This window comes from Diorhabda carinulata, chromosome 8 (genome assembly GCF_026250575.1).
Source record: "Diorhabda carinulata isolate Delta chromosome 8, icDioCari1.1, whole genome shotgun sequence".
NCBI lineage: Eukaryota > Metazoa > Arthropoda > Insecta > Coleoptera > Chrysomelidae > Diorhabda > Diorhabda carinulata.
This window is the reverse complement of record NC_079467.1, coordinates 8206716-8218546: the sequence shown is the minus strand read 5'-3', so window position 1 is coordinate 8218546 and position 11831 is coordinate 8206716. Positions and strand designations below refer to the sequence as shown.

Below are 11831 nucleotides of genomic sequence, written 5' to 3'. Positions count from 1 at the left end.
CAATAGTAATTGCTTTTGTGTTTATTTGAGAGAAAGTTATTAGTGACACTTTAGAAATTTAACGATTGGTCTCTTGCGGAGAGAGAGTTATTTATTAGGGGTTTAAAGGTACAAAGGACATTCGACATTTGTCATTGTCTAAAATTTCCTAAAATTGTGAAAGTCTTAACGATTATGGTATTTACCATATGTTGAATCGCAACAATATCTGAGGATGTAGACTTAAAAAATTTTGTACGACTGAACTTGAAATAGTTTCATTTACTAGATATGGTCATGTCATTGATTGAGAAGAAAAATACAATCATGAGGAAAGCAATACCACCTTTTCAACGGCTTTCAATAACATAACGGTATCTAGCGGCTCGAAATACTCTGGAAGATTTCAAGTTTCATTCTGCTATTTCCCCAGTCTTTCTTTATGGAAATCTGTGATGCAGTAATACATGAAGGAATTAATCAAGATTAATAAATACTATAATCTTTTCATTCATTTATTAAACTGTATATATTGAGATAATGAATGTTCGTTTGCCACTGAGTGATCAACATCATTTTCATGTTGAAAATTGTTCATGTTCTGGTGGTTATTTGGCAGCTGCTCAGGAGAAAATTCAGAATTTTGCTCTTGAGAATAGTTTATGAAATACCGAAGCGATGGTGTGCTGCTGTAATATATTGGAGTTGGGTCTGGTATATGTCGGTGATGGAGTTACGGTAATTGTTGGAGTATTTATTTTTACCGAATTACGGTGTAAAAGTTCTAATTGTTCTTCCATAATAATGGCAGCAATAGCATTTTTAGCAAAAATTTGTTGCATTGGTTTCATTTTCTTTAAATCTGCAGCACAAGACAAAGCCCAGGTTTGATATTTATCTGGTTTCTCTTTAAGACGGTTAGCTGCCAATTGCAAAAGTTCATCATAAAGTTTTCTTTTTAAATTCTTTTGTCCACTAAAAAAGATAAATAATTTGTTTTTATTTCATGTTCAGTTACTGCAAACAGCTGAGGAATTGGAACAAGTTGCCAAGGATTTTGAGAGCCAGTGGAATGCCCCTCATGTAATAGGTGCTATAGATGGCAAACACGTAGAAATAAAGAAACCTCCTGGTTCTAGATCATACTACTATAACTACAAAAAAAAACATTCAGTATTATATTGATAGCGGTTGTAAATGCAAACTACAAGTTCATTATAGTTGATGTTGGGACTAATGGTCGTGTATCAGATGGAAGTGTGCTACAGAATACAACATTTGGAATGCAATTACAAAATAATGCTTTAAACATCCCACCACCTGCACTGTTGCCTGGAAGTTACCGAAAACTGCCATACTTTTTTGTTGGGAATGATGTTTTCCGATGTCTCAAAATTTAATGAAACTATATAGCCAAACTGGATTAACGAAAGAGAAAAGAATATGCAATTATCGAATATCGCGAACTAGAAGGATGGTTGAAAATGTTTTCGGTATATAGATTGGAGTATTTCAAAGAGCATTTTCTTTTGGTCCTATAAAAGTAAGGAAAATTGTTTTAACTTGTTGTTATCTATACAATTTTTTGAGAAAATTCCGTTCATATTTGTCTCCATCATACATGTTCCGTGAAGATAACGAATCAGGAATAATACACCAACCATCTTAGAAAGTACTCCAGTTGACACCATTGGAAAATATCAATAAAAATAATTCGCGGAATATCCCGAACCAAACACGGGACGAATACAATGCATTTTGTAACAACGAAGATGTATTTCCTTGGCAAGAGAAAATGGTCTCGTAAAACATACAATTTTGTATATTTCTGCACTCGACACTTATTCCACAAGCTCATAAGGCTTCGTTCTTTTGAAAATCTTTATATGATAAATTTTAGGTTCGCTATTTCTGGTTCACCAAGGAGCATTGATTACTTTCCTCGATATTTACTTCCATTTATCAGATCCATGGTTAGAGACCGTAGGTACAGTGTGAAGATGAAGAAGTTGGAGAAATCGGATGAAAACATAGTTATAAACTGAATATATATGACCATAGGCTACAACAATTTGAAGATAAGTGTTGCTTATATAAAACCCCAACCCCATTCAGCTTATAAATATTAAATCTTTTTCAAAGACATCCAAAACATTTATTACTAGGAGGTATAAATATAAATTTATTAGAAACTTATATACCTATCGTTTTAAGCCAATAGGATGCTTTAACTTCAACAGGTTGGTAAACAACAATCAGCGAGCTTGAGATGGTTGCTTCATCACGTCAAAAGTCATATAAAAGCATCGTACGAAAATGTTCGTCCGATTCAAATCTATCTTTTGACCAAGATTAATGTTTCAATTATCTGTGAACAACTCAAATAGCATCCGTGGCAATGTCATATTTGACATGACATCAGTGTTGCCATATCTCAAGTAGCAGCCCTCGTAAAATTTATAAACGTGAAATATAAAAAAAATGAAAACTGATAGGTAAACAAATTGAAAACTTCAATATTGCTTCATGTCAGGAACTTGTAGATTTTGTATTGCAACAGTAAATGTGAATTAACAAAAATAATAAAAATAAAATTAGGTTAGTTGTATTCTGCTGAAAATCATGAAACAAAGGGATACATAATCAAATATTGAATCCCAGTGACATAAAACAGATTTTGACGTAATAAAAAACCAAGTAAATCAAAACAATCAAAAAGACAATAATCGAAAACAAAATGGGAGAACACATAGACAAATGCAATTTACAAATAGTCTTATAATTAAAAAAGGTAAATCTAGATAAATCTAGAATAGATAAATTGTAGATGGAGTTTGCACGGTTAGTTTTTCAGTACCGAGTAACGATTATACGTTTCCCTAGAAACCAGAACGTGTTACCATAACTACGTTTTGTCAAAAGTTGGAACTTCAGTTAGGAATGGTGAAATGGAAGCATTACAAAAACCGCAAATAATTTGTCACTCTGAAAAAGTTATCAACTATTCGGTTCATGATGTTAAGTGGATACCTTGTTCAGCAAAATTCGTGGCTCTTGGTGGAAAGGCAAACGGATCTGGTATAGCTGAAATTTATACATTAACCACCGAAGGTATTGAAAAAGTAAGTGAGTTTGCAACAAAAGATCATTTCAAGTGTAGTACATTCGAAGCATCTAGTTTAAGAAACAGACATTTAGCAACTGGTGATTTTTCCGGACGGTTACAAGTATGGGACTTGGAAGACACCATATGGCCTGTGTATAAAACAACAGCTCATACATCAATAATTAACGCGATTGATGGTGTAGCTGGTGCTAGTGCAGGGTGTGGGGCACCAGAAATAGTGACCGGGTCTCGCGACGGTACAGTTATGGTGTGGGACGTACGTCAAAAAGATACACCGGTAGCCAAATTTATTCCTTCAACGGAAGCTTCGGCTCGAGATTGTTGGTCGGTTGCATTTGGCAACTCTTATAATAACGAAGAAAGAGTTATAGCTGCGGGATATGATAACGGAGATATTAAATTATACGATTTAAAAACAATGTCACTCCGTTGGTCTAAATGCGTTAAAAACGGTGTAGTTGGATTACAATTTGATAGAAAAAACATTCCGATGAATAAATTGGTCGCCACTACTTTAGAATCTAAAATATTCTGCTACGACGTGAAAACAAAACATCCAAAGAAGGGTTACGCTTGTGTAACGGAAAAAGCGCATGCGTCGACGGTTTGGAGCGTGAAACATCTCCCTCAAAATAGGGAGATCTTCATGACTACCGGTGGTGCAGGAAGTTTATGTTTATGGAAATATACATACCCGAATAAACGTGTGGAACAAGATGCAGACGGTATACCTTATGGAGTGGCTGGAGAATTGTCTAATTTACAGAGCTCAACTCTCTCTGAACAACCGATAAGTTCTTTTGATTGGTGTGTGGATAAATTAGGTTTAGCTGTTTGTTGTTCCTTTGATCAGACAATTAGAATTTTGATTGTAACAAAACTGAACTTGTATTAATAGAATCAAAAAAGTTTCTCATTTCAAAAATCTAATAATCCATTGACAATTTTCTAGTTAAGAGTATGTACTATTAACATAAAAAACAGTTACTATTAAACTCGATTTCAAATTTTTGAAAATTACGACGGTTGCTACTTTTTGAGATAGACAAATAAGAACGATTATTTATCTTTTGATATGGTTATATTGTTTTTCAAAACATTCTCCATTAAGATCAATACACTTTTGCATGCGTTTGAACCAATTGTCGAGGCATTTTTTTCTCTATTGAGGTACCTCCAAAACATGATTTTGTACACATCAACCGCTTCTTCAGGGGTAGAAAAACGTTATCCTCGCAACTTAGTTTCGATCTTCGATCCGAAGAAATCATTGGGTGCCGAACAAGGACTGTACGGCGGATGACCCATCAATTCGATGTTATGACTGTTCAAGATCGTTTTTGTTTGAGCTGAAGTGTGAGAGTTCCCATTGTCGTAATGTAAAATGATTCGTCTTCTGCGATTCCTTCCTTGTTTATTGTATGGACATCCCATTTCTTTTAATAAATTAGGAAATCTTGATCTTTTGAAATCCAGCAAATCCTTATCTTCGTTAACTAGTCTCAGAACTTTATCCATTGTAGGATAAAGTTCTCATTTTGAAAGAAAAAGTTGTGCACAATTCTTCTGATGGGGCTCCTGTTGATATCATCAATTGAACTGTTATTTTTTTTATGGATACTTTTTTGTACTCACGAACGATTCGGTAAATACTCTCCCGAAATATTGGAAATAATGTCATCATTTTCATGCATTTTATTTTTATAAAGATTCACTTGTTTTTCACTAGCGTTAAAATGAAGCTTTTTAGCTCTTTTCTCTCTTTATCAGCTGTATATATTTCAACTATCTTATATGATGAGCAAGTTCAAGAGGCAGATTATTAAAGAGTGTTTTTGAAGAGTGTGTTACAGATATGTGGTTGATATTTTTGCTTTATTTAATACAAATAGAGCAAACGGTATCAAAATTTGGATTGCTAGTTTTAAGATAGACTTATAAAAACAAATATTCATAATTGGATATGCCTTTATTGTTTTACAAAATAATTATATTAGAATATACATGTAATATACATTAACACTTTATCAATTTATAATTGTTCTATATTTTATGGTAAAGATTCACATTCACATCCCTTTAAATTGAAGCACGAAAGAGATTTGCTCCAAGTCATTTAGGATCTTTTTCTAATTGGTCTTGAACTAGAACTGCAATCTTTTGGGGGGCATATTTGTGGCATTCAGTGAATATGTGAGTCTAGAGTGGCCGATTTTTATCCTTCATAGGTTAGGTTAAGTCTTGTCTGGAGAGGCCTGCGAAGTTGATTAAAGGTGATGTATAAAGTTTTGCTGCCACGTTATTCTGGTTTTTCTTTTAAAGTCCTTTTTATATTGTCGGTAATGGTATGAGTTAAAGCATTTTTTGCTTGTTGGTGTACTAATTCGTTACCTACGATTCCAATGTGGAGAGGTAACCAGATAATAATATCTCTTATTTTTTGGGATGTGAGAGATTGGTAGTAGTATTGTATAGTTTGGACAATAGGGTGATCGATAAATATATTTTTAATAGATGAAATAGAAGCGAGTGAGTGTGTACATATTGCAATCTGCTTATAAGGAGGGGTGATGAAATTGATGGCTTGTAGAATGCTAAATAGTTCACCTGTACGAACGCTGCAAGTTGATGGAATTAGAGATGATTGGAAATTGTGACGTTGTAACTGCGGTGTGTAACTTTCATTCTTGGAAGCATCCGTATATAAAATTAGATAAATATATTTTTAATCTGTGGGAATAAGAAGAAATCATTGGATGATTAACAACGGCGGATGATATATCAATTCGATGTTTTGACTGTTAAAAAATGTTCTTGTTTGAACTGATGTGTGTAGAGCTTCTGCTATTGGTTTCCTTAATTTTTTAGAACACTTCTGGCAAACAAATGCTGGTGAATTATCCGAAATTCATCGTTCTACGTTGCTCTAATGGAACGGTGGCGACATGTCCAGTTATTCCGAAAAAACAGGCGACCATTTGCTTCGAAGTGCTTCGTATGAGAACGACATTTGTTGAATTTGGCTCATCTTGTAAGACCCATACAGTCGAGTGTTGTTCAATTTCGAGGTTATATGATTAGATCCAGAATTCGTCCCCTATCAAGATCTCATAGACGTCTTTCGAAGCACCGCGATCAAAGTTCACGACACAAGCTTTTTTTGAGCGTCAAATTATGATATCCAATGCGAACAAATCTTTTGGGCAGCCAAATGTTTATGCAAAATTGAATATATGCGGGTCGAACTAATACCCAAATATGCCTCAATCTCACGGTATGTCACATGATATGAGTATGTATCCTGTAATGGAGTGCGACTACGAATTTACAAATGTTTCAGGTATCTGTAAACAGCTCAAATATTACTCGTATAACAATACGTTCGGAGTTCGTTCACCATTAAAAATGTTTAAACTTTATGGTGGCAAGGTCAAATTCATATCTCAAAACTCAAGTAGCAATCCTCGTACGTTAGTAATTAGAAATAGGTTGGAAGTTGATTTATCTAGAAGAACCACAACTACAATAGCTTGGTGAACAAAATGCACGTCAAGAAGTTAAATAATGAATGTTGCTGTAGTAAATGAAAACATTGTGTTCATTATGAATATTAATAACGGTTCCAGAATTTCGCCAAGAAGTGTTCCTTCGTCTAACCATTTAAAAAATAACAAGATATGGCGTCATAGTGATATTTCCTTAAGAACTCTGATGATGTCTCCGTTATAGACATTTATCTTTTGTAGATCTCCGCTTTAATAGGAAATGAGATTATACTATTATTTATAATGACTTTATTCAAACACATAAAAGAGTACAAAATACACAATATTCATTTCAATATATATTCATACTATATATGCCTACATATAATTAAATACTAAGAGGTCTGGACGATTGAGTATTCGATTGCCATTTTGGATCTTCAATTTCAACAGCTGGAATATATTTCGTTTCCTAATATCCACATTACTACTACTCTTGTGTTTTTATATGATTAACAATAAGTAAGGTCACAATCTACCTTGATGTTAACCGCAAATTACTTCTCATCCTAACTACTACTAGGAAGGTGAATTAAAATTACAAAAAACTTTACTAATAAAAACTTTTGGGCTAGAGTCCTAACAATTATCAAAATTTGAGAGAGTTTTGCTAAAATCACACTTTTCTGATTCATCAGACAAACTTAATATGTCAGATGGTCAAATAGGTTTGTAAATAATGAGCTATAGTTGAGTTGTAGTAGTGTTGAGGATTCATCATATTGTATGGATGTATGGAACATCACCTTCAGATTCATAGAAGGAAAGCCAATTTCAAATGTCTAATGAAAATTCAATGATGGCGGATGTAGCTGTTGAAATTTTAAATCTTTCTGGCAAGCTCATTTTTCCTGAGTAAAAATATTGTGTCTCAAGATATTACAAAAAATAACATATTTTGAACCCTTTAATAATCAGGTCATGCTTACCGTAACAAGTCATTGTTATTATAACTGAACTAGCTACGAAAATTCAGCAAAGAACGAGAACATTTTTTGAACACAAATATTTCAAAATCTTGTAAAAATTGTTGATTTAGGAAACATTATAGTAAACCAAAAAATGCGTTATTGGTGAGCGCTAAAGTTTCACATGGATTACCGGAAAATGCTGCAGCTGGCACCATTTTGGTTCGCATTTTCGACACTATATTATGGGACAGCTGTGGAGCAATTTTCTAAAGTACAAGAAGATTCTCTGGAAGTGACCAATTGGTTCTTTTGGTCCACTTCAACTGTTTCTGAAGCCGTCAAAACTCTATTTTCACCATTGTTTCCATCATAATACATATGCCACCAGCCAGGTGGCACAAAGCAAAAAACAAAAAAAAATATTTTAGACTATACTCTCTATATCGTTTTTAGGCTACTTTCTCAACAATTGAATTAATATTCTGCGTCTAAAAATCAATATAATCATATGATCACCATGAAAATTCTTCATTGGCAAGAGACAGTGTCTAAAAACTTCTGAAAATTTATAATTATAAATTATAATACGTTGACGTAAATAATACAATTCTAACCGAAAAAGCAGTAAAAAGTTATTTAAGATAAAGTAGGGTCATAGAGGGAAATAAAAGTGAACATAAGAAATAAAATTGTCTAAAAAAATTCCCCATTAATGCCAAAAATTTTTTTTAAAACTGTTTTTCAAATCATTTTGTTTCAAAATGGTCTTGAGTAAATAAATTGTTAATAATCATCAATGGAGTTACGCCCAAGCAACTAAAGTTGTTACTGACATTCAGGATTTAAATTAGAATATTGACATCTAACATTTTTGTAATTATGTTTATCCATAAAAAGTTATGACAAAATGATTAAGCTACAGTCTGAATTAAATCTAAGTTTTTTGCTAATATATTGCATCAATTTTTTCTCCAAACGTCAACAATTTATATTTTATGGTTGATGGTACCTATGATACACACACTTTTCACACTGAAATGATCTAACCAACCAAACCAAGCTCCTTGTACAGGCTAGGTGTGGTTAATGACCATAATTCTGAATAATGTATGGAACACATTTTTTCTGGAATTTCAGAAGGTCTATGTTAGGACCTAACAGACTATGAAATACCCAGCATTGGACCATACAAACATTTATGACCCAGAAAAAATAGGACCACCTCTTTTTTGGTGAAAATCTCAATCCTATATGTAGGTATGAATTGTTCGATAAAATCCAATTCCTTCCTTATGAAATAGTCATTTGCATCGAGATTCTTTTTAAAATACCAATTCGCGGAATTTGAGACCCCAAAACACAATTTATCAAAACTGTAACGACATGATTGTCATTTCATCAGCAGACCATGTTCAATTTCCCATTAGAAATCATTTGACATTTACTTCATACTACTCACAGGACTTTTTTGATTTATCCAAGTTATATTCTCAATTTATCAAAAATATAATTTTTTTTTCACATATTTTCGTTGTAAAATTGAATTCGGCCTGTAGATAATAGAGATTTAGTAAAATACGGAAAAGTTTTTCAGTTTTGAATATGAAAATAATAGCTCTGTTAAAAAGAAAATAACTTTTTCTTCAATGAAGTCAAGCAGGTAAATGGCAAAAAAGAGATTTACCCACAAGAACTCCCTTCCACTATGAGTTACATGAAACCAACTGTTTTCATTTTCAGAAAATTCTGAATTGTCATGCAATTTTAGTTGCAGTTGGTCACTAGTGGGTTAAGAATTTGTTATGTTGTTATGGGTTGTTAGCCTAACTTTTTAGAAATCCAAGCTTTGTAGGCGCTAGTCAATTTTACTGTCTTAGTTATTTACCATTTTGATGCATAATGATCAAAACCGTATTGATGTTTATGATCAATAAGTGAATAAAAAAATATTGAAGTCAAACATGAAATTTTAAAGAGAGTATTAGCCGCTAGTAGAAATTTACATCTGAAATACTTATACCTTATAGGATCTGTCTAAATTATATTTTTGTTCAAGCATCACCTGTTGCCTAGAAAATACCGTACAGAAGTGCTGAAGATGGTTCCTTGAAAAATGTTGTAATGAATTAATTTTTATTGTCGAAAGTGTATTATTTCACAAGATTTTATTTTGAATGCGATAAAATAAGCTAGCAATTAAGAATAAATTTTTGATAAAATAATAAGATACAAAGTTCCTAATAATTCAACCTAAACCAAAGAGTGTTTACATTAATATGCCAAAAGTTATCATTCTTTGTAGCTACAGAAAATTTCTGTAAAAAAATCTTCTCATTGTAAACGGATAAATAATTATAGGAAAAATTGAGGTTAAGTAGAAGTGAATTATCAATTTACTTATAAGGACACTCTGCTATATCTATTCATTGATCGGTTTAATGCTAGAAATTATTTCATATTTGGCACTTGTATACAATTACTTGATGATGATAAACTTCCAGCATAAAATAGTGTTCTTGAACCAATTTGTCGTATATTGGATCGAGATCATACGATACTCAAACTTAATTAACTTGGGGGCGCAGTTGGTGCCGTAGGATTCGTAAATTGTCCTTTCACAATTTCGTTATATGACGGAGGGGGTGGTTCTTCTTTTTCTCCTGAAATGATAAAACATTTTATTAACTCAAAATAATTGAAAGATAATTAATAGAATCAGTGATATTATTTGATATTTAATAACTAGTTATATAATGTGGAATAACAATAAGTTTTTGTACACTCAAGCAGTGTTTTTTTATTTATTACCATAAGGTGTATAGCATTTGATTGGAGTTATGACATATTTTTTTCTCCATAACATTTTATCTTTGGTTTTATTTTTTATTCCTTCCTATTTTATCTCCTTTGTATCAGCAGGTTCTTCCACATTTTCTTCTTCAATGTTTTTCTTGGTCTTTCCCTATAATTTTTTACTTGTTATTTTGGATTCAAACTTTTTTATTAGGTATTCTATTTTGGGGCATCTAGCATATGTGTCCAAAACAAATATCAATTTTGCTGTATACAGGGTGATTCATTAAGAATGTCCAATCTCTGGTCTGTAGATTCTAGACCTCAAAATATGATAATTCTGCTCAACATGCCTTATGCAAATATTGCTAGTTTCCGAGATACGGGGTGTTCAAAGTTTAAATTTAAATTTTGAGTTTCGTAATAATTTTTTATTGCACAATTTCTCTTTGAAAATTGGCTATTTTACGTTTTTTGGCATGAGGAATCATAATTTGCACTCTAATTTAACATTGTTAATAGAGGGCGCTAGTTACACTTGTTTGTGTTAATTAAATCAAAGTAAACTTTTTTTGGGCTAAACTTACAACTAAAATAATAAAGAAATATTAAAAAGCGTTCAAGTCTACAAAAAAAGTTACTGTTCTTTGATTCGTGTAACTCAATCGGTTATCGAGTTATTTGCTTCTAAAAAGTTCAATAAATTTTAATTTTTTCACAAGAAAATTTTATTATTCCTTAAATATGTAACAATAACAAATTTGTAAACAAAAATAAAAAACTTCAAAGCAAATGCTCAAAATGCCCACCATTTACTTCAATACACTTTATGATCCGTTTTTGTAAAGATCTCTAATATCAAATAATCCTTGTCTATTATTTTTAATTACATCCGCGGCTTCTTCTATTATCCGTCGCAGTTGTGGAAGAGAAGTAATTTTTTCTTTGTAAACTAATGCCTTCATTTGCGACCAAATTGAAAAATCCAAAAGATTTAAATCAGGGAGCCTCTTGGTGGCCAAGCAAACTCACTTTCACGACCAATCCATCGATGCGGAAACTGTTTGTTTAAGTATTGACGAGCTTGAAAGAATAATGTGGTGTGCTCCGTCGTGCAAAAACCACATATTTTGTCTTAAAGCGAGAGGTATATCCTCTAGTAATTCGTGTAAATGTTCTTGAAGAAAATCTAAATAAAGAGGTCCATTTAAATTGGTTGGCAGTTCAGAAGGACCTATTAAATACCCACATATTACACCACACCAAATGTTAACCTTAAACTCGTGTTGAAAATTTCATCTTCTTCATCGTCAGTGATTTTTTTTGTAGCACCGTGCTCAGTTTTAGAGCGTAAAGACCCCGCTTCACCCAAGCGGTTGTAAAGATTTCGGTACAGTTTGTAATTTGGTTGCCTTCGATTTGGGTATAATTGTGAATATCTTCGAGCCGCGGCTGGACCACTTTAATTCGACTGAG

General features: G+C 32.6%; 2 protein-coding genes across 4 annotated transcripts in view; one reads left to right on the top strand and one right to left on the bottom strand.

Moving 5' to 3' along the window:
* Positions 1 to 2913: 2913 nt before the first annotated feature.
* LOC130897123 (dynein axonemal assembly factor 10) lies at positions 2914 to 4031 on the top strand. The gene has a single exon (XM_057805748.1). It carries the CDS (start codon positions 2928 to 2930, stop codon positions 3999 to 4001), a length of 1074 nt encoding a protein of 357 aa, XP_057661731.1. The 5' UTR covers positions 2914 to 2927; the 3' UTR covers positions 4002 to 4031.
* Positions 4032 to 6885: 2854 nt separating this feature from the next.
* Positions 6886 to 11831, bottom strand: part of LOC130897507 (arrestin domain-containing protein 2-like) — a 295987-nt gene continuing 291041 nt past the window's right edge. For all 3 annotated transcript variants that reach the window (XM_057806403.1, XM_057806402.1, XM_057806404.1), the window contains exon 9: positions 6886 to 10222. In XM_057806403.1, the coding sequence (XP_057662386.1) occupies positions 10131 to 10222 (92 nt within the window). In that variant the 3' untranslated portion in view covers positions 6886 to 10130. The remainder of the gene's footprint in view (positions 10223 to 11831) is intronic.